The sequence below is a fragment of the Onychostoma macrolepis genome, chromosome 20, assembly GCF_012432095.1.
Source record: "Onychostoma macrolepis isolate SWU-2019 chromosome 20, ASM1243209v1, whole genome shotgun sequence".
NCBI lineage: Eukaryota > Metazoa > Chordata > Actinopteri > Cypriniformes > Cyprinidae > Onychostoma > Onychostoma macrolepis.
Genome location: NC_081174.1, coordinates 17,722,849 through 17,746,317, shown reverse-complemented (window position 1 = coordinate 17,746,317; position 23,469 = coordinate 17,722,849). Strand labels below are relative to the sequence as shown.

General features: G+C 37.3%; 1 protein-coding gene across 2 annotated transcripts in view; it reads right to left on the bottom strand.

Moving 5' to 3' along the window:
• mthfd1a (methylenetetrahydrofolate dehydrogenase (NADP+ dependent) 1a, methenyltetrahydrofolate cyclohydrolase, formyltetrahydrofolate synthetase) overlaps window positions 1-22,850 on the bottom strand; it is a 29,963-nt gene extending 7,113 nt beyond the window's left edge. The window contains exons 1-26 of one of the 2 annotated variants that reach the window (XR_009267532.1): window positions 22,342-22,850; window positions 22,123-22,232; window positions 21,138-21,222; window positions 17,549-17,608; window positions 17,421-17,474; window positions 16,977-17,113; window positions 14,898-14,998; window positions 13,702-13,838; window positions 13,365-13,476; window positions 13,139-13,266; window positions 12,614-12,711; window positions 12,326-12,499; window positions 12,003-12,139; window positions 11,393-11,439; window positions 11,199-11,306; window positions 11,051-11,125; window positions 10,862-10,954; window positions 10,646-10,780; window positions 10,501-10,569; window positions 10,226-10,337; window positions 7,354-7,493; window positions 7,162-7,203; window positions 6,900-7,003; window positions 6,438-6,615; window positions 5,804-5,911; window positions 5,274-5,426 (exon numbers count right to left, since the gene is read on the bottom strand). Coding sequence is in view for 1 of the 2 variants with exons in the window: in XM_058755223.1 (XP_058611206.1) it covers window positions 5,274-5,426; window positions 5,804-5,911; window positions 6,438-6,615; window positions 6,900-7,000; window positions 7,162-7,203; window positions 7,354-7,493; window positions 10,226-10,337; window positions 10,501-10,569; window positions 10,646-10,780; window positions 10,862-10,954; window positions 11,051-11,125; window positions 11,199-11,306; window positions 11,393-11,439; window positions 12,003-12,139; window positions 12,326-12,499; window positions 12,614-12,711; window positions 13,139-13,266; window positions 13,365-13,476; window positions 13,702-13,838; window positions 14,898-14,998; window positions 16,977-17,113; window positions 17,421-17,474; window positions 17,549-17,608; window positions 21,138-21,222; window positions 22,123-22,223 (2,685 nt within the window). In the remaining variant the exon portion in view is untranslated. The remainder of the gene's footprint in view (window positions 1-5,273; window positions 5,427-5,803; window positions 5,912-6,437; window positions 6,616-6,899; window positions 7,004-7,161; window positions 7,204-7,353; window positions 7,494-10,225; window positions 10,338-10,500; window positions 10,570-10,645; window positions 10,781-10,861; window positions 10,955-11,050; window positions 11,126-11,198; window positions 11,307-11,392; window positions 11,440-12,002; window positions 12,140-12,325; window positions 12,500-12,613; window positions 12,712-13,138; window positions 13,267-13,364; window positions 13,477-13,701; window positions 13,839-14,897; window positions 14,999-16,976; window positions 17,114-17,420; window positions 17,475-17,548; window positions 17,609-21,137; window positions 21,223-22,122; window positions 22,233-22,341) is intronic. The other variant, XM_058755223.1, reaches the window with a different exon arrangement.
• Between the last annotated feature and the right edge of the window lie 619 nt (window positions 22,851-23,469).

The following is a 23,469-nucleotide window of genomic DNA, read 5'->3' as shown; positions in this document are numbered from 1 at the left end:
TTTCGTTTGGAACGTCCCTACAAATGGCGTCCCCTTCCCGAAGTGCCCTTCAAGGGCGCAAAAAAGCCGTTTGGAATTCGCCCTCTGATTATTTTTATGTCACTGATCAGACTTTTATAGGCCTATGTAGTTTGGGGTAACAAAGGGTTTTATAGGTTTGACTGAAATAATAATGCAATAACTGACACAACAACAACAAAATAATTGAACAAAAAAAAAAAAAACAGACAAAGTCAAAGTAGCTTTTGATAATATCTAAACATGTATCCAAATCCAAATGTAATAAAATTAATTTATGTGTGATGACAATTTCTTGGCAACTAGGGATTGTTACATAGAGCTATACAGGCATCCAGTAGCCTAATGGTATCACAGATAATGAACTGTGCAAAATGTTTTATCTTAACAGTCAATTTACAAATAGGCCTAATGCCTTCAGATTTGCGGAACTCACAATGCCACAAATTAGTGTCATTACTATGACAACCAATTTGAATGTAACAAGAAACTGATGTCTGAAAAATAAATTATATATAATTTATATATAATTATATTATATATAATATATATATGTGGGGGATCTAATATGGATTTCGCCTAGGGCGTCAAATGGCTAGAACCGGCCCTGCTGTCCCTATAAGCGACTGACTGAGGGGGACAGAAATGAATCAATGACATCTTCTGACTAGAGGTCAACCACCTCTGGAAGGATTGGTTTCTGCTGATGCTCAGTCCACAAACCAGGTCAAGGCGACTATGTTGCGTGATACAGGTGCGATGCAGACAATCATGGCTAAAGACGCATTTCTTTTTTCGGATGAAACCTTTTGCGATAGCTATGTTTTGGTACGAGGTATTGGAATGGAGACTGTCAGAGTTCCTTTACATCAGATTCATTTGTGGTCAGAGTTGTACACCAGAATGATTAAGGTCGGGGTGCGTGATAATTTGCCTGTGTGCGGGGTAAAATTTATCCTTGGTAATGATGTGGCTGGTGGAAAGGTTACACCTTTGTTAGAAGTTTGTGACAAACCTGATATGTCGGATCAGTTTGATGAAAGATTCCCTGAAGTCTTTCCTGTTTGTGCCATTACGCGAGCACAAGCTCGTAAACTTGCTGATGCAGATGATTTGGCTACAACCTTTATGGCACCTATTTTTGAGCATGGTACTCTGATGGCTGATGAAGGTAAGCCAGACGAAAAACCTGATTCAATGTTGAATGATGTAAAATTACCAGTGACTTGAGATAATATTGTTGCAGCTCAAGGAGCTGATGTTACTCTGCGTAAATGTTTTTCTTCTGTTGTACCTTTGGAGATGGCACATGAGAGAAAAACTGCTTATTATGTGGATAACGGATTGCTAATGCGTAGATGGTGCACAAATGTTTCAGATGATTTTGAGTGGTCTACTGTAAATCAATTTGTTGTTCCTGCGTGTTACAGACAAGTTGTACTTTCTTTGGCCCATGATCATGTTTTGTCTGGACACCTGGGCAGTAAGAAAACGTATAACCGAATTCTGAATCACTTTGTTTGGCCCAGATTAAAGTCTGATGAAACGAAATATTGCAAAACCTGTCATATTTGTAAATTTTCAGGAAAGCCGAACCAAGTAATTCCGCGCGCACCACTTGTTCCTATACCTGTTATGGGGGAACCATTTGAGCACGTCATTATCGATTGCGTTGGTCCCTTGCCTAAGACAAGGACTGGGAATCAGTGCTTGTTGATGATAATGTGTGCGGTGACTTGTTTTCCAGAAGCGATTCCGCTGCGGAAAATAATGGCTCCTGTAATTACTTGTGCGCTCATGAAATTCTTTGATACATATGAATACATATGCCTGTAACTGTGTTCACTGATCACAATCCTTTAGTGTTCTTAGCTCGCATGTATAACCATAACCAGCGTTTGATGCGCTGGTCTTTAATTGTACAAGGTTACAATTTGGTGATTAAGCATAAAAAGGGATAAGAAAATATAATTGCTAGTGCCTTATCCAGAGCTTGGTTAATGGCGTAATAACTTGTTAAAACTTATATAATTTGTAAAAAAAAAAGAAAGTTTATTAGTTCATTAGCATAATGAAATAATGAAATGCCTTAAACTGAAAATTGAGAAAATTGAGTGTTTAATCTTATCATTATACATTACTAACACTCTATCCTCCAATTTGATACTGTTAAGTGCTTTGACACAATCTGTATTGTTAAAAGTGCTATATAAATAAAGATGACTTCACTTGACTAGCCTTGGTGAACTGTTCAGTTGACTTGTGATTTAAATTACCGTATTAGTTTATTGAGACTTTTAAGTCCTGTGATGAGGTTCATTAGACCTGTTTCATTGTTGAGCTTGGAAACACCTGTTGCTAATGAATTGGTGCTTTACCTATTGTCTTGACTTGCGGTGCTAAGTTAACACTGAGATCAGTTATTATAGACTAATGTGGCGTTTGTCACTTGAGACCTGTTAAAATAATTTTGGGAAAAGGAGCTAGGTGAGTTTTTGTATTTAACTTTATTTCTCCTCTTGTTAGTTCCAGGTAAGGAGTGACTGCCACTTATGTATTTTTGTTATTAATTAGGGTAGTTTAAGTTGGGCGTCGGATACACTGAAGTCTGCGGTTTTATTTCTACATTTTCTGTTTGGTAGTTAGATTAGTTGGGCTGGGGTTTAGTTATTGGGATTGTTTTGTTTTTGATTATTTCTTTGCTTTGGCGTCACTCAGTTTTCTCCTTTCTCCCATAATTTATCTTCTTTACCGATTATTAATATGCACCTCTCAAAATAAATTGAAACTCTTGTTAAACATGTTTGCTCGTTTCCTGGTCATTTTTCTTGGTTTGCCCCAGTGCCAGTTGTGTCTCATATAAATGTTACGAAACATCCCCAAAAATATCAAGTACGTAACACAGTGTTCATGTAATCTTGTCATTGTATCTTCCATTAGTGTGTTCAGCCAGTAATCATTAACAATGGTTGACAACAACAATCACTTGCTATTATGTTTTTCCTTCCTCAGGTATGGGGAGATGGTGTAATGTGATTGGGCTAATTTAATTATGTACACCACCAGTCAGGCCCGGCTCCACGGGGGGGGGCCAGGGTGGGCCTGGCCCACCCAGTCAGAAGCTTGGCCCACCCTGGCCCCACACATAACAGCCAATCACAAAATTGTTGTGATATTCAATGGAGGTTCATATATTTTTTCTTTTTCGTTTTCTTACCGCCCACACCCAAATACGTGCTAATACTGTATTTTCACGCATCAGGGAGCCGCTATCAACATGCGCGAAATTGAAATGCTTTTGAATGAGCGCTCGCGCCTTTCACTTTCACTTTCGATTTGGCGATCACGCCTACCCCAGTGAGCAAAGACACGTCCAAACAACGTCTTTTGTACTTCGTTTTTGAACGTCCAATTTTGGTCCCCTTAAGGTGCAGACTGTGACGCCAGATGACGTCTTTTTTCCAACGTCTAATGAACGTCCAGTATTGACGTCCACAGGACCTCTGTATAAGGGCTAATTGTAGGCCAAATGTGGTCTTTGTGGACGTCTTTTCTACATCAAACTTAAACTCATTTTAGACATCATATACTCAATAAATAAATATTTAAATAACAAATAATGTTTCATCACAGGTAACCTATATTGATATTCATTAACCATGCTGATAAGAACAATGTTGATATTTGTCTTAAATAAAATAAATATTACATTCATTAATAATGTCAATTTTCTGCACATGTCTTCGACGTCCAAAAAAAGTTACCTAGTCCGACGTTCAAATGTAGAACTGCATATTGACGTCCAAATGGGGTCTTGGTTAGACGTCCAAATAGCGGACCTAGTTTGCATGTCGTGTAGACGTGCAGAATTGGTCTTGGACCGACGGACGCAATATAGACATAATCTGCACGTCCGTCAGACGTCTAATGTTTAGTGGGACAGTGCTCTGTGTAAAGGGAGAACATCTTACAAGATCAGATATTTGTCAATAAGCTAAGAATCTGTTGATGTATGGTTTCGTCAGTCTCAGTGGTGTAGTGCAGGGTATATTCAGGTATAAGGCTTATCAGTCGGCTTTATGTAGCCTATACCTACTTCTAAATACCCTCTGATGCGCATTCAGTGGTGTCTCGCATTAGCCAAAATAATGACAGTCCACCACATGATTCGCTAATCAAATCGTCTGTGAATAAATGCAAATATTCCCTAAAAACACCCAGTAAAGACAGTGATGCGGTCAGGACGCGCTGGCTTCCCTTTAAATATGATTGATGATTGCGCCCGCGCCTGCTTTGTCCCCAGACAAGATGGCAAAATAATAATTAATTATTGATTTCTAATTTGAATCAGTACATTATAATATGAAAAGAAAAATCAAAAGGACCAGGTTTTTGCGATCAGATATTTTTAAACCGGTAAACTCCTGTAAACTTTTCAGTCCAAGCATCCAGTAAGCGAGCAGCGTTCAAACAGCAAGTTTAAAACAGCTCTAATACAGAGAAACCCGAGATCAGAGATTGCGGAGAGTCGTTTCAGCTTGTATTTGGCTTAAAAGCACGAGTGTTTTATAATGGATTTTTCACTATATATAAAAATTGTAAATGGTATGGGGGAGGGGGAGGGAGGGATTACATTTGCCCGTCACTGCCATGGGAGAAACAGTCAGTCAAACATAGGAATATGTACAATTCTGGAAAAATGTATCTCTTTTTTTTTTTTTTTTTCAAATAGAGATCATATTCTCCTATGATTCTCAGTAGACAACTAAACAAATAGCTTGTAATTTACTAGAGGTTCTGACAAAATGTTAATTGCTGCGGTCTATTTAATTTTTCAAATTTGAATTATGTATTGCAAAATTTGCACCTCTGTTGTGGCTAATATTAATTTCATAATTATCCTTACTCCATGAAGTAGCAGAACTTACGTGAAAATGTGCAAATGGCCCATTTTGGGGTGAATTAAATGCAAGTCTTAAATGTCACTGTTTATAAGGCATTCATCCTTTCACTTTAAAAAAAAATGGGGGCATAAAAATAGTAGCCTATATATTTTTCTCAGGTTTGTTTAAAGTTCAAAAGAATAGCATTTATTTGAAATAGATTTTTTGTAACAGTATAAATGTCTTCACTTTTGTCATCACTTTAATTAACAAATTCCTTGTTAATTAAAAAAATTATGCTGTCCTCAAATTTAGAATGTGAGTATTAATATATCTAGTTCTAATATTATAGATATGGAGTATAAAGCTCACCGGTTCAGTCAGACAGCAGAGGAAACCTGCTCCAGCATTGGCCTTGATATCAGCTATGGGCAGCATGAAGTTGATAGGCACTCCCTTCGTCATGGGGTCATTACTCAAGGACAGGTGTGTCTTAGCTATGCAAACCGGCAAATTCCCAAAGCCCTTTAAAATAGGAAAAACAAAGATGATGAAGAAAATGTGGAATAAGACAGAATGTTACACTTTGCCTCAGGCAGACAGGCATACATATAATATTAAACAGCCAAAACTCATTCCTTCAAAACTCTGTTATACAATCATACAATGTTGTATGTCATACAACTCTTAGCTGCTTCTACTGATTAGTCCAACCCACATCAATTAACAGAGTATAAGTATTAATGTTTTAGTATACACTGTATTTGATGACAAACATCTCATTAATAACGTATGTTCTATAAGTAAACAAATATCTGAGAGGTTTATGAATAACAATTTTTTAGGCTGCTATATGTATATATAATTAAACAGACTTACTGTGTAATAAAAATGAAGCTTACCTGTTTTGTATAAAGTGCAAGCTTTTCTTTTGCTTTTGGAGACAGCTCGATATCTTTTGCACCATACATCTTTTGTGCCACAGTCCTTAACTTATCTGCAACTGGAATCTGAAAATAGCCATTTATCTGTGTTTAATAATGCATTGGTATGAGTAATGGATTTGGGCTTTATTCCACCAGTGGTGCCTTACTGTAATTAATACATACAGACTTTCTCCTAGCCTTAATTTGCTATGAAAAGTTTTCATGCTGGTTATATTTAAGCCTTGTCAATTAAAAAGATTTCATGCATTATAAAGTCATTGGCTGGTAATGAAACAGCTCTATATATAAAGTGTTAATTGAGCTCAGAATATGTGTGGGAAAGAAGAGCACAAAGACACTGGGTAATAAAAAAAACAACAACTTTTGAAAGTAACTGAAAGTAAAATTGCTCCACTGTACACTTATATAAGGAATTTAATGATGGCGCAAACAAATATCCTTTCACTTCCTCTACCACGAAGTTATTCAGCTGATGCTTTTACACAAAACAAAGCACAGTACATTTAGTATCAGTTTCAGTTGTAAAAGTGGGATTTAAACCTACATTTAAGTTGCCAGTGCAAATCTTACCCACTATGCCACTTCTCACCTGTGTGTCATAGAGGAACCTGAACTGTCCAGGCAGTTTAGCTGCTCTCTGAACAGCTTCTGCCAGAGCCAGCGCTCCTGCGCCCCCATTAGACCAGTTAGTGCACTGCACTGCTTCAAAGGCTCCAGCTTGCCTCGCCTGGCCACACACCAGCTCCAGCTCAGCGTCAGTATCAGAGCTACGCCAAATACAATCAGAGCCCATATTCACACACATTCACTCAGAGTAGGAGTACTGTGTGTGGTTCAGTTTGGCTCGTGAGCATATTAGATTATAATTAGAGATATATGAGTGAAAAAGCATAAAATAGTACACATTGGTAATAATCCCCACCATGACCCTGCAGAAGATAAAGCGGTATGGAAAATGGATGGATGCACATTGATAATAATGTGACTAGTTACAAATAGCTAAACAAAATACACACAGACAGCACTTTTGGTTTGCTGTTGGATATTGTACCTGAATTTGTTGACAGCTACGATCACTGGCAAACCAAATGCTTGTGCATTTTCCACCTGTCTCTTCAGATGACAACAGCCTCTCTCCAGCTGCTTTAGGTTCTGCTTTGCAGAAAATATATCATGTGAAATATACTAAACTCATCCACTCAATTTCGGAAATGTCATTCAAATTTTCTTGCAGTAATATGGCTTAACCCTTACAAATATGAACATTCAGAATTGTACATAAAATGGTTACAGAACTTGAATGAGTATACTACCTCCTGTGAATACTCTTTTGGAAGGGGCAAACCAGCTTGGACCTATAAACAAGAAAGAAAACAAGTGTAAAGGCAATGTGAGATATTGCCTCTGTGAGAACAAGCACAACAGTGCTTAAGCACAACCGATGTGTTATAGGCTCTAGTGAATACATAATGAAAACTGTCTATAAATTTGTGGATTTGACTCACAGAGGGGGCACCGCCATGCATCTTCAGGGTACGAACAGTGGCCACCATCACTACCACATCTGGCCGCAGGTCTGAGTAGCGACATTTAATGTTGAAAAACTTCTCCAAGCCAGTGTCAGCCCCCTGACCAGACTCAGTGACTGTAAAGACAGGAAAGAGTAGATTAGGCAGAGTTTGAATATTGTGACAGTTTGTGCATTAGTTTTTGTTGTTTCTATTACACAAACCTAAACCTAGATATAGTGATAATACACTACGGTTCAAAAGTCAACAAAATGCAACAAGGTTGCTCACCAAGGCCCAAAAACCAGCAATATTGTGGAATATTATTACAATTTAAAATTGTTTTAAAATCTTTGTTGGTTTCTATTTGAATAAATTTTAAAATGCAATACAGGTGCATCTCAATAAATTAGAATGTCATGGAAAAGTTCATTTATTTCAGTAATTCAACTCAAATTGTGAAACTCTTGTATTAAATAAATTCAATGCACACAGACTGAAGTAGTTTAAGTCTTTGGTTCTTTTAATTGTGATGATTTTGGCTCACATTTAACAAAAACCCAAATTTCACAATTTGAGTTGAATTACTGAAATAAATGAACTTTTCCACGACATTCTAATTTATTGAGATGCACCTGTATATTCCTGTGATGGCAAATCTGAATTTTCAGAAGCCATTACTCCAGTCTTCAGTGTCACAATATCCTTCAGAAATCATTCTAATATGCTGATTTGTTGTTCAGGAAACATTTTTTTATTACTATCAAAGATGCAAATTCAGTTGCACTATTAAAAACCATCTTTACTGTCACTTTTGGTCATTTAATGTGTCCTTGCTGAATAAAATAATTCATTTTTGAAACATTTGAACAGTAGTGTATTTATGCAGAATGTAAAGCATTACAGAATTATAAGAAAATGTGTTAAATAATTTATATATGAAGAGATGCAAAAGCCTCTAAGTACCATCTGAAATTTTAATCTAAAATGAGCATTTTTATCAGGCTCCTATGTTTAGGTTCAGTAATTTTACTCTATTGGCAATGTATAGGTCATTTTCTATGCAATTAAAGTGAAATAACTAAACATAAATATGGGAGAGTGATTAAAAATGCTAATTTAGAAGAACATTTCAGATGGCACTTAGAGGCTTTATCTGAACTCTTCATATATATATATATATATATATATATATATATATATATATATATATATATAAATATATATATATACAGTGGGGCAAAAAGTATTTAGTCAGCCACCAATTGTGCAAGTTCTCCCACTTAAAAAGATGAGAGAGGCCTGTAATTTTCATCATAGGTATACCTCAACTATGAGAGACAAAATGAGAAAAAAAAATCCAGAAAATCACATTGTAGGATTTTTAAAGAATTAATTGGTAAATTCCTCGGTAAAATAAGTATTTGGTCACCTACAAACAAGCAAGATTTCTGGCTCTCACAGACCTGTAACTTCTTCTTTAAGAGGCTCCTCTGTCCTCCACTCATTACCTGTATTAATGGCATCTGTTTGAACTCGTTATCAGTATAAAAGACACCTGTCCACAACCTCAAACAGTCCAACTCCAAACTCCACCATGGCTAAGACCAAAGAGCTGTCAAAGGACACCAGAAACAAAATTGTAGACCTGCACCAGGCTGGGAAGACTGAATCTGCAATAGGTAAGCAGCTTGGTGTGAAGAAATCAACTGTGGGAGCAATTATTAGAAAATGGAAGACATACAAGACCACTGATAATCTCCCTTGATCTGGGGCTCCACGCAAGATCTCACCCCGTGGGGTCAAAATGATCACAAGAACTGTGAGCAAAAATCCCAGAACCACACGGGGGGACCTAGTGAATGACCTGCAGAGAGCTGGGACCAAAGTAACAAAGGCTACCATCAGTAACACACTGCGCCGCCAGGGACTCAAATCCTGCAGTGCCAGACGTGTCCCCCTGCTTAAGCCAGTACATGTCCGGGCCCGTCTGAAGTTTGCTAGAGAGCATTTGGATGATCATATGGTCAGATGAAACCAAAATAGAACTTTTTGGTAAAAACTCAACTTGTCGTGTTTGGAGGAGAAAGAATGCTGAGTTGCATCCAAAGAACACCATACCTACTGTGAAGCATGGGGGTGGAAACATCATGCTTTGGGGCTGTTTTTCTGCAAAGGGACCAGGACGACTGATCCGTAAACGAAAGAATGAATGGGGCCATGTATCGTGAGATTTTGAGTGAAAACCTCCTTCCATCAGCAAGGGCATTGAAGATGAAACGTGGCTGGGTCTTTCAGCATGACAATGATCCCAAACACACCGCCTGGCAACGAAGGAGTGGCTTCGTAAGAAGCATTTCAAGGTCCTGGAGTGGCCTAGCCAGTCTCCAGATCTCAACCCCATCGAAAATCTTTGGAGGGAGTTGAAAGTCCGTGTTGCCCAGCGACAGCCCCAAAACATTACTGCTCTAGAGGAGATCTGCATGGAGGAATGGGCCAAAATACCAGCAACAGTGTGTGAAAACCTTGTGAAGACTTACAGAAAACGTTTGACCTCTGTCATTGCCAACAAAGGGTATATAACAAAGTATTGAGATGAAATTTTGTTATTGACCAAATACTTATTTTCCACCATAATTTGCAAATAAATTCTTTAAAAATCCTACAATGTGATTCACTGGATTTTTTTTTCTCATTTTGTCTCTAATAGTTGAGGTATACCTATGATGAAAATTACAGGCTTCTCTCATCTTTTTAAGTGGGAGAACTTGCACAATTGGTGGCTGACTAAATACTTTTTTGCCCCACTGTGTATATATATATATATATATATATATATATATATATATGAACTAGATTCCTTCTTCACCTACAAAACCTTCGGATCCAACCATTTTTAAAGCCAGTTTGTCTGCCAGAATGGAAGGACTGCCTTGGGCAATATCAGCTAATGGGCTGGTGTGAAGAAACACCGGTGTACCCTAGAGAGAAAGACTGAGATGTGCTTAAACAGAATCTGGCAGAGCTGAAATAAATAAATAAATAAGAAGGATTTTGTGTACAGTGATTCTAAAATATTTATACAGACAAAATGACAATGACATTTCCAGTGGTCATGTAACATTTTGCGCTATTAAATCTTACCTCTACAGTTTGCATCAAGACAGGTTTCATGGCATCTTTCAATAGCATGGCCAACGGACCACTCACATCCTGTGATGACAAGGTTGTGTAGATTAGATCACACACATATACTGACACACACAAACACGTGAACACACATACTGACTAAATCCTCTGTGGTGACAGCATCTCCAGATTTGTTTGTAGCCACTACTATCTTGGCCAGCCTCTGCTGCATCTCCTCCACACTGCTGCTGAGTGACAGTATAGCCATGATCTCATTTTCCAGAGAGCCAGGATTCTGAACAGCGCAGACACTCATTAAAATGAACAAATCACCCTTAATTACGTTATCAAAAAAGGCACTAGGTCAGATACATACTGTTGCAGTGTCTGGGTCAATGTCTAATCGGACAAAACGTCTAATCTCGGTTCCTGTGCAGGTCAAGGGGTCGGATTTCTCAATGCCCAGTTTCTGCAGGTCATGAAGGACACTGTGACCATGTCATCATACTTCTGCAATGGATTTGAAATGAATATCTTACTATACAATGCGTTTTCTATGATTTACCTTCATTCGCTTGAGCTGTGCTGGAGAAAAGGACCTTTGCCCCATTTTGAGAGGAACCAACAGGTCAAACAAAGCCTGCAAGATTTAAATGTGTGAGATCATACCAAATGCAAACTGTACAAACACACATATTAAACACAAACCTGACCTTCTCAGAGAGCTTGGTCTCATAGTGAGCATGCGCTTTAATAGTGTCCATCACCACTTTACTGGCGGCAGAAATTAGCTCATTTTGACCTGAAGACTGAAGGCTGACCTGGGATCAATGTGTTGGAAAATATTCACGTTCCATTTGATGAAATATACTTTAAAATCTTTGTTGCAAAAGGGTCTCAAACAAACCTCCTCCAACGGGATAATCTGAGAATATCCACCTCCAACAGCAATCCCTGTGAACAAAATGAACCCATGACCTCAAGTGAAAAAAACAAACAAAAAACAAATCATATAATAAACTTGTTATAAAGGCCTGTTTTCGTCTCAGAGTCTAAAATGAAATGGTTAGGCCTAATTGCTAGATTTGTGAATAAAGTTTTTAAGAAATAAGCCACACTGTGAGATATAAAGCTGCACAGCAAGAAAAATCATCAGCAATGATTTTATAACATAATTATGATTTAGCATCTCAAAATTAGATTTTTTTTTAATTTCAACATTTTGTCACAATTTCATCGTAGTTGATATCATAATAATTCTGTCTTTGTATGACTATCGACTTTTGTCATAATTATAGCTTTCATCTCGATTTATATAACTGTTTGTCAGGGTTTTTCATCTTATAATTTTGTACTTTTAATGACTTTAGAAGTCATAATTATGACTTTTCATCTTGTTATTATCACATAATTATGACTTAGTATGTAGTAAGTTTGTATTTTTTCTTATTGAGTGGAAAATTGGCTTCCATAGATATAATCTTGGAAACCTGGGGGGGAAAAAGTTTGTCCCTCACCCCTAGCACCAAAACAGCATCCTGGGGAAGGCTCTTTCACGCAAGCAAAAGCGTTGATATTCAGGTGGGCCCCTAAAGCCTGAGCCAGTCCGAGAGCGGTGGTGCGCTTTCCCTCGCCCAATGGAGTAGAAGTAATTCTGGTCACAATAACAAAATGAAAGCATTATTTTTTTGTCGAACTGCTCGATGACAGAGCTTAAGATGGATGTGAATGCAGTGTGTGATCCACGCTTAATGAAGTGTTGTAAGAGCCCATTTGGCGCTTGTGAAAAGTTTCTACACTTATGCTAATGCACATAATTATATTTCAGGATGCATCCTACCCAGTGACAACCACATATTTCCCATCAGGCTGTTTCTCCATGCGTTTCAGAGCATCCAGTCGTATCTTAGCCCTGCTCCTACCATATGGCTCCACTTCCTCAGAAAACAAGCCCACCTCTCTTGCAAGCTGACCAATTGGTTTGCTTTGGCATGAACAGGAGATGTCAGCATCACTGAGAAAATGCAATAGACATTCACATGGGTCAGCAAGAGTCACAAAAGTGTCACTTTACAGAATATGCTTTAATTAAACAGTCTTTATATAAGCATGCATGCCACAACAATACCACGGCTGAGGCTCTTGGGGTTTCTTCTTTGTGTAATCAATGTTCCATTTTCCTGGAGTGTACGTCTGCAGAAACCGCTTTGCACTTTCTACTGTATTCTGGTCAAAATCCAAATGAGTATTTGTAAAAAGCCCTTTCATACTGTACAGTATCTTTATAAGCATGGTTTTTTAACGTTTGAAAGAAGTCTCTTATGCTCACAAAGGGTTCATTTATCTGCCAAAATTCAGTAAAAAATTGGATACTGTGAAATATTATTTCAAATAAAATGAATTAAATGATTTTGCTTTTTAAATATATTTTAAAATGTAATTTGTTGTGATGCCTAAATTCAATTGTAGCATTTAAAATGTTTGCTTTTAGTCTTTTATTTTGTCATTTATTTATACAAAATAAGCAATCATTTGTCAGTAGGAGTTGCTGCCAATAAAATTGTTGTCCTCTCTTATTTTACCTTATTGGGTCTATGTGCACAAACAACGCATACAAAGTCATTTGCTCCTGATATTTTCCCTGATATGATACCTTCATCAGCATGGCTACAGTCATGGGTCCGACTCCACCAGGCACTGGGGTGATGTATCCAGCTCGCTCTTTAGCTGAGGGGTAGTGCACATCCCCCACCACCCGTTTCCCACTGGCTTTACTGCTGTCTGTGTGAGAGTCAAAGGTAAACATGTGAGCTAAAAGCAGCAGCTATTTGATATTCCATTACTGTTTCAAACAAGTAGATAGAGTCAAGCAGAGAGACCTGGTATATGATTGATACCGCAGTCTATGACCACCGCCCCCTCCTTCACCCACTCTCCTTTCACCATCTCAGCTCTGCCAGCACCCACAACCAAGATGTCTGCTCTGCCCACCTAAAGAAAACAAGATGCTCAAAGTTACTCCAACATTCACCTACTCCATTCGTTAAACCGGACTGCATGCCAGGTCAAGGTCTGTACTCAATATCGATAAAGCAAACATTAAATTTATCAACAGAATCATGAGTTCTTCTTTGTCTAGCTGAAGAAATGCTCATGTTCAAAACTGGGATTTAAAGGGATTTAAAATAGAGCGTGAGAGAAGCAGATGAAGCCAACCTGTTCAGCAAGGTCAAGGGTCTTTGAGTGACAGGTGGTCACTGTGGCGTGATTCCATAAGAGCAGATCGTGCATTGGAGCTCCAACGATCTTACTGCGGCCAATCACGACAGCATTCTTCCCCATCACACTCACACCTGCACACATGAATCACACTTGCTCCGTTCCAAAACTCAGTGAGCATTTTAACATGCACTGTTGACACTAAGCCTGTTCTAAAGGTCTCATTTTAATTGCACTGTCTTGTTTGAGCCAAATTGTAAAGAAGCATCACATGTATATTTTGTGAAGAAGGCAGAATGCTCAGCATAAAGAAAATACCAGATGGTCGACATTGTGATAGAAATTTTGGGTGTACATTACAGTATATACTACTGTTCAAAAGGTATGTATGTATTTATTAATTTTAATTTAATTATTATTTTATTTTATTTAGACATTAATACTTTTATTTAGCAAGGATGCATTAAATTGACCAAGAGTGATAAGATGTTTATCACGTTACAAAATGTTCTATTTCATCAAAGAATCCTGAAAAAAAGTACCATGGTTTTCACAAGACTTTTAGGCAGTACGACTGTTTTTAAATCTGATAATCTGATAAATGGTTTCTTAAGCACCAAACTAACAGATCCTTTAGAATCCTTTATGAAGGATCATGTGACTGTAATATGGCTGCTAAAAAAATGTTTGCCATCAAATTTCATTTGAATATATTTTATATGAAAAGCAGTTAATTTAAATTGTAATAACATTTCACAACATTACAGTGCCAATAAAACATTCTCTATAATTAAAATGAGGTATGGTACCAAATATTTTTATTTATTTCTATGCTTCTTAGAGATGCTGCCCATGTAAGCAGTAGGCAGCAAAGAAACTCGCTGGGTTTTAAATCAGAGCTCTTTTCTTTATCTTTCTGCGATGTGCCCTTTCTGCCGCACCTACATGTGCTGCTAAAAAAGAATGTTCTGGATCCTTCTTTTATTTCCTTAGGGTGACGGCTCATTTCACCACCCAGTCATCAGACTGCACCGCTCTGTCTGTGTATGTGTGTATATATAGATTTCACACCTATCCAATCACACTGCACACTGATTGTGCTGTAGTACGAAGGCCCCCTAGACAATCACACTATGATTCTGACTGATGAGAGCTAGAGCTCATGGGTAGCGCTTCACAAGATTTCTACCCACCGGTCTGACTGATGAGCTCCATACAGCCATTAGGAGTGCATGGGATGAAACAGTCGCCCAGGTCTCCACGAGACAGCTTCCCTGCATTTATACTGGTCAGGCTGAGAGGAAGACACATTAAATAATATACAGTAACAATGTTCTGTGGAGGTTTAAAAAAAAAAAAATGGCTATGCATTAAGGAAGTTTTTCTGACTATTTGGCATTTTGTTACACCTAATATGGCAACTGTAACCTTTTGGAAAGAGGCATGTTTCTTTGTTTTATCTAAAGCAGGAGTAAGTTTTTGTTTTTTTGCACCAGCATTAAAAATACAGTTGTTTTTTTTTTACAGTGTGATTTGAGTTAAAGGGTTAGTTCACCCAAAAATGAAAATTCTGTTATTAATTACTCACTCTCCATAGACAACAACGCAACTGAAACACTCAAGGCTTGAAAGGTAGTAAGGACAGCATTAAAATAGTCCATGTGACTAGTCAGTGGTTCAAAAATAACAACTTTATTCAACAATTTCTTCTCTTCGGTGTCAGTCTTCGCAGTGCGTTCGCAAGAGTACCATGACAAATGCGTGTGGTGCTGCTGTGTTCTAACGTAGAACCCGGATGCTCTGCGCCTTGTTTACAGCAGCATCACACACATGCATCGTGGTACTCTCATTAACGTGCCGAAGACTGACAGGAAAGAGAAGAAATTGTTGAATTAAGTCGTTGATTTTGTTTTCTTTGTGCACAAAAATTATTCTTGTAGCTTCATAAAATTAGGGTTGAACCACTGATGTCACTAGTGGTCGACCAATATATCGGCATATATTTCGCATTTTTCAAATATTGGTATCGGCTGATAAGTTTTTCTGTTTGGCTGATGCGTTCGTGGTGGGACTTTTATTTTGACGGCGGTCACAGTGCTCACATTCTCCCTCTAGAGGTTCGCTGTCCATGGACAGAAATCTGTCTAATAATCAGATAGAACTGTTAAACAAAGGAATTAAAATGTATACAAAAACATATTGTAACAATTGCTTTTATATTGTTTGTAAAATATAATAAAATTAAAATAAATAAATAAAATTATATCGGCTTTATATCAGCCATGGGCCATAGGCCACCCTGCTTTCCAAGATATCGGCATCGGCTGTCAAAAGACCAATATCGGTTGACCAATAGATGTCACATGAACTATTATACTATCTCCTTACTACCTTTCTTGGCCTTGTGTACATGTCAGTTGCGTTGCTGTCTATGCAGGGTCAGAAAGCTCTCGGATTTCATCAAAAATATCTTCATTTGTGTTCTGAAAATGAGCAAAGGTCTACAGGTTTGGAACGACATAAAGGTGAGTAATTAATGACAGAATCTTCATCTTCAGTTTTGGGTGATCTAACCCTTTAAAGAAGCAAACTGACAGCATCGTTGCAAGATCGTATTACTGATTTGAAATATGTTATTGAAACAATCTTGACAAACAGTTTTGAAGATTTCAGTCTTTCTGCGACACCTTTCCTATTAAAAGCTTCCTATTAAAATGACAACCAGCAGCTTCCAATCAAAAAGCTCAATATAGCTCCTGTCAGTAATAACAATAAAACACATTTTAAATCACATATGGTAACACAAGTGATCTATTCCCCATAAGTATGCTGCATAAATCTGATGAAACTCTCATAGGATGTCTAAAGAGCCTGCAGATATTGCTTATTTGTGCAGATTTTAGACTCAGTTGCCCCTCAAAACTATTTTTACTTAGATAACTCATCTGAAATCAGTAAAAAAAGGCCAATATTCACACACATCAACAAAAAAGGCCTTTGGCCTTCTGACTTTTGAGTGGAAAAAACAGATAAGGGAGCCAAATATGATTAAAATATGAGGAGTGGTTAAACCTGGAAACTAGATCTAGCAGAGGCCCAATGGATCAAACGATGGGAAAAAAAGTGTGTAATATGCAACAACATGTAAAGAAAAAGAAAAAAAGTCTGCACTACCAGTCTATTCCAGTTAGTTTATCACGAATAAATCCACTATCAGGCCCATTTTCGCCGTCTTGCTTCTCAAACATACATTTCAAGCAAATAACACCTACCCATCCACATCTTTCTCTGGGGCCACAGCATTGGTTACTTTCTCTGTGTTTATTGTGTTGATGGAGTCAAGCGGTAGTTGTACGATGAGGCCATGGACCGCAGGATTCTCATTCACTGCAACTATAATTCGCAGGACCTTAAGAAAATCAGTGGGATCAGCCTTCGGAATCGAATCCTTTTTGTCACAAAATTGTTTCATTTGCTATTTGCCATATTTATTTAATAGCTCAGAATGCATTTATCTATTCCAAACTCTGAGCAAAACTAGATCAGAATGAATTGCATGGTTCAAAATGAATATGAACTGAAGACGTCCAAAGGCTCTAATTTTCATTACAATGAATTGTAAGTAATGCCGCATGGATGTATAAAGAGAGACGCAAGGACACAACAAGACAAGGCGAATAACGCTGTTGTTATTGCTTGGGGCATGTTTCTCTTACTTCATCCTCTGTGGCTGTCTCGGGAAGCCTAATGTGGTTCGCATTGATCCCAATCTATGCAAGAGAGGAAGACGGTGTCAGCAAGAGGTTTATGATAAACATGATTTCTGTAAATCAGCTCACTGAACCTCAGCCGCTGCCTTGAGCTTCATGCTGATGTAGAGGTTTGAGTCATCTCTGTCCCCAACCTACAACAAAACACAGGGTATATGAGTGTGTGAAAAGAGTACAAAATGTACTTGATCTAATGTGTATAAATTAGATATTTTTAGTTTAATACTTTTAGATATTTTACGATTTTATGTCCCTATAAAAACAGAATCAGCAAACAACTCACTCAAATGTAATACTGGTTTAAATTTTACATAATAATATCATATATAATCATATACAGGTGCATCTCAATAAATTAGAATGTCGTGGAAAAGTTCATTTATTTCAGTAATTCAACTCAAATTGTGAAACTCTTGTATTAAATAAATTCAATGCACACAGACTGAAGTAGTTTAAGTCTTTGGTTATTTTAATTGTGATGATTTTGGCTCACATTTATCAAAAACCCAAATTTCACAATTTGAGTTGAATTACTGAAATAAATGAACTTTTCCACGAAATTCTAATTTATTGAGATGCACCTGTATATTCCTGTGATGGCAAATCTGAATTTTCAGAAGCCATTACTCCAGTCTTCAGTGTCACAATATCCTTCAGAAATCATTCTAATATGCTGATTTGTTGTTCAGGAAACATTTTTTTATTACTATCAAAGTTGCAAATTCAGTTGCACTATTAAAAACCATCTTTACTGTCACTTTTGGTCATTTAATGTGTCCTTGCTGAATAAAATAATTCATTTTTGAAACATTTGAACAGTAGTGTATTTATGCAGAATGTACAGCATTACAGAATTATAAGAAAATGTGTTAAATAATTTATATATGAAGAGATGCAAAAGCCTCTAAGTACCGTCTGAAATTTTAATCTAAAATGAGCATTTTTATCAGGCTCCTATGTTTAGGTTCAGTAATTTTACTCTATTGGCAATGTATAGGTCATTTTCTATGCAATTAAAGTGAAATAACTAAACATAAATATGGGAGAGTGAGTAAAAATGCTAATTTTAGAAGAACATTTCAGACGGCACTTAGAGGCTTTTGCATCTGAACTCTTCATATATATATATATATATATATAAATATATATATACAGTGGGGCAAAAAAGTATTTAGTCAGCCACCAATTGTGCAAGTTCTCCCACTTAAAAAGATGAGAGAGGCCTGTAATTTTCATCATAGGTATACCTCAACTATGAGAGACAAAATGAGAAAAAAAAATCCAGAAAATCACATTGTAGGATTTTTAAAGAATTAATTGGTAAATTCCTCGGTAAAATAAGTATTTGGTCACCTACAAACAAGCGAGATTTCTGGCTCTCACAGACCTGTAACTTCTTCTTTAAGAGGCTCCTCTGTCCTCCACTCATTACCTGTATTAATGGCATCTGTTTGAACTTGTTATCAGTATAAAAGACACCTGTCCACAACCTCAAACAGTCCAACTCCAAACTCCACCATGGCCAAGACCAAAAAGCTGTCAAAGGACACCAGAAACAAAATTGTAGACCTGCACCAGGCTGGGAAGACTGAATCTGCAATAGGTAAGCAGCTTGGTGTGAAGAAATCAACTGTGGGAGCAATTATTAGAAAATGGAAGACATACAAGACCACTGATAATCTTCCTCGATCTGGGGCTCCACGCAAGATCTCACCCCGTGGGGTCAAAATGATCACAAGAACTGTGAGCAAAAATCCCAGAACCACACGGGGGGACCTAGTGAATGACCTGCAGAGAGCTGGGACCAAAGTAACAAAGGCTACCATCAGTAACACACTGCGCCGCCAGGGACTCAAATCCTGCAGTGCCAGACGTGTCCCCCTGCTTAAGCCAGTACATGTCCGGGCCTAAATAAATTCAATGCACACAGACTGAAGTAGTTTAAGTCTTTGGTTATTTTAATTGTGATGATTTTGGTTCACATTTAACAAAAACCCACCAATTCACTTTCTCAACAAATTAGAATATGGTGACATGCCAATCAGCTAATCAACTCAAAACACCTGCAGAGGTTTCCTGAGCCTTCAAAATGGTCTCTCAGTTTGGTTCACTACGCTACACAATCATGGGGAAGACTGCTGATCTGACAGTTGTCCAGAAGACAATCATTGACACCCTTCACAAGGAGGGTAAGCCACAAACATTCATTGCCAAAGAAGCTGGCTGTTCACAGAGTGCTGTATCCAAGCATGTTAACAGAAAGTTGAGTGGAAGGAAAAAGTGTGGAAGAAAAAGATAAGATAAGAAAAGTTTCCACAGTCTGTGATGATTTGGGGTGCAATGTCATCTGCTGGTGTTGGCCCATTGTGTTTTTTGAAAACCAAAGTCACTGCACCCGTTTACCAATAAATTTTGGAGCACTTCATGCTTCCTTCTGCTGACCAGCTTTTTAAAGATGCTGATTTCATTTTCCAGCAGGATTTGGCACCTGCCCACACTGCCAAAAGCACCAAAAGTTGGTTAAATGACCATGGTGTTGGTGTGCTTGACTGGCCAGCAAACTCACCAGACCTGAACCCCAGAAACAAGAGAGCAAAATATGCAGAAGAGCTGAAGGCCACTGTCAAAGCAACCTGGGCTTCCATACCACCTCAGCAGTGCCACAAACTGATCACCTCCATGCCACGCCGAATTGAGGCAGTAATTAAATCAAAAGGAGCTCCTACCAAGTATTGAGTACATATACAGTAAATGAACAATCTTTCCAGAAGGTCAACAATTCACTAAAAATGTTTTTTATTGGTCTTTTGAAGTATTCTAATTTGTTGAGATAGTGAATTGGTGGGTTTTTGTTAAATGTGAGCCAAAATCATCACAATTAAAAGAACCAAACACTTAAACTACTTCAGTCTGTGTGCATTGAATTTATTTAATACACGAGTTTCACAATTTGAGTTGAATTACTGAAATAAATGAACTTTTCCACGACATTCTAATTTATTGAGATGCACCTGTAAATGTCTAATGTGGTAATATTTCTGTGAAAATGTTTTTCTCAAAATTATGTGTAATGTGCTACTATTTATGTGTAAATATAAAAATACCTAACATCTCGGTGTAAATGTTGCATGTTTTATATATTTAATAAATATGAACATTCATGAATACATAAACATTATAACAATATTTGTAAATAAATTTAAATGCATTTTTTTTTTCTAAAGATTTAAATCTGGTTATTTAAATGTAATGGTCAAAAATGTTTTGATCAAAATAGACCAAAAATATTTATAAGAACAACAAAACAACACAGTTCAGGCAGTGAGATCATTATGGTCCAAGAAATGAGTCACACACCATATCAATGTTATCTTATCATGGTGACCTAAAACTAACACACCTTTCTTTCACGTAGCACACTTTTATCATTTATCAACACATGACCATGAAGCCATAGGGAGATTATCTATTTTAACACAACCATGAGAGAAAAGAAAATGGCACATTACCAAATGACCATCTGGAGTAGAACGAATGAAAAAAAGAATAAAGAAGAAAGATGAGTCAGATTATCAGGAGAGATTTATACAGAATTATACAGCAAGCTATCGCCCCAAGGTTTATTATACAGGCCAAAATAATGAGCGAGAGGTCCAGACTGACCTGCAAGACAACCAAGCCAGGCCTGGAGCCTGAGAACTGATTCTTCATCTCTGCTACCTCCTTCTTCAGTCGATCCTTCACCTGTCTAGACATAAAGTGAAGAATGGCCTTAAATCTAACTAAAGGGTCTTAAAAGGGTATTTTGAATTATTGTTTGATCTCAAATAATAAATGAACACATGTATTTAACAAAAGTACTATTAAGTTACTATCCTAAAGCTGAACTTCACCTAAATGTTTTAATGTCCTTCTCATAAAGTGTATTAAGTACAATTAAAATATAATATACATTGATAATGATTAATAACAATGGCAGTGCAATGTAGATATAAAGTATGTAAGTAATTATATTAATAGATTATGACATATTATATACAGAATTTTGGGGTCTGTAAGATTTTTAAATGCTTTTTAAGTCTCACCAAAGCTACATTTATTTGACACAGTAAAAGCAGAAATATTATGAAATATCATTACAATTTAAAGAACTACTTTATATTTTAATATATTTTAAAATGTAATATATTCCTTTAATGGCAAAGAAGATTTTGATAAATCATTACTCCAGTCTTCAGTGTCACATGATTATTCTAATATACTGATTTGAAACATTTCTTATTATTATCAGTGTTGAAAATAATTGTGCTATTAAATATTTTTGGTAGAATTTTTTTCAAGATTTGTTGATGAACAGAAAGTTTAAAAAAAACTAAAAAAACGTAATAATGTAAAAGTCTCTGTAAAAGTGTCATGTTTGATCAATTTAATGCGTCCTTGCTGAATGAAATTATTTCTTTAAAAAAATCACTGACCCCAAACTATATCATTTAATAATTAGATTTTAAAAATGAAATGAATATATTAGGAGCATAAAAATGCAACACTCAATTTTATGCAATTTGTAACATCTCTGTATCCAAAAAAGGAGGTCCTTGGCCTAAAAAGGCACCCGATCCACCTGATCTGCAGGGGCCCTCAAACTCACTGTGCGGTCTTGTTTCCAGACACAATGGTTGCCATGGTGCACTGGCTGTCCCGGTATCTCAAAGCTCCTCGCCGGAGCACAGAGGCAGTGACGGCAAACATCTCCAGCTACTGAGCACAACACAGTGGCAAAGTTAGTAAGAAAACATAACAGACAGAAAAGAAAGAAAAAAACCTCACTGAAAATAGAGTTGTTTCAGTATTCTACACATATCAAGACCTGTCCTGTGGGAAAACGTAGCCTGCACAGCCACTCCTCCCTCTCTGCTTTCTGCAAGCGTCTCCTCTGCTGTCACAGGAAACTGTGCAGTGTGCAGCTCCCAAACCAGAGTGTTATCACTGGATCCAGCTGCGGCATTCCAGACTATTCCAGCACGAGTGGGCAAGCAAGCTGATAAAGGAGCCCTGTCAAGGCTGCAAAGCTTAGACAAGCTCAAACAATCACATGGTTTGCGGAAAAAGCATGCACAGGGCCAAAGAGGTTAAAATACAACTGCTGGGCTGTGGAGGAAGTGGGCTGTTCCATAGCAAAGAGCCAGGCAGCCAATCAGGGATGCTTTGAGCTGGGACAGGAACAGTCTTGGGACTCTGAGCTCTGTCTCCTCCTCTTCTTTCTGCCTGTGAAAGAACTTCAGCATGTGATTTCCAAAACAGAGCACTTCCTTCTCACGCCTCTGTAAGCAGCCCAAAGCCTTCAAAACAGCTGTCAATCCAACAACCTCTGGGAGGAGTCTAGTGCAAGAAGTCTGAACACTAGATTTTTGTTCATGTGCTGCCTGCAAACAAACAAACTCATACAAGCATTTGTTTAAGGCATTTCTGCCATGATGCTGAAAATGATATAGGGGCAATGTCTTAAAACTTTGTAAGTTTGCAGTGTTATAGATTTCATTGGCACTCTTAAAAATGCATTTCTGGCACAACTTATTTATTTTTTTATTTAATTATTTAAAACATATGCATATGATATAACATATCTCACATACGCAGTCCGAGTGGAGAAAATGTAGACAACAGAAAGCTCCAGGAACATTATGACACGTTTCTCCACCAGCTTTCTGTAAAAACCCCAAACAAAAACAAACGAAAATGGTTTGTTGTTGATACTTTAGCGCCCTCTAGTGCGAAACTGTTAAGTAACAACTTTGAAATGTTCACTCTGTAGACTCATTCATTTAATCTATCTAAGCCTACTGTATTCAATATGTGGGCGTTTATTCACTTTATTTTTTGGCAGATACACTACACAGAGTACAAGTACGTTTTGTGTTTTTTGTTTTTCAAAAAATAAAATTGTGACTATTGATCAGATGTGGTGTAATTTCTCACACAAACTATAATTTTATTT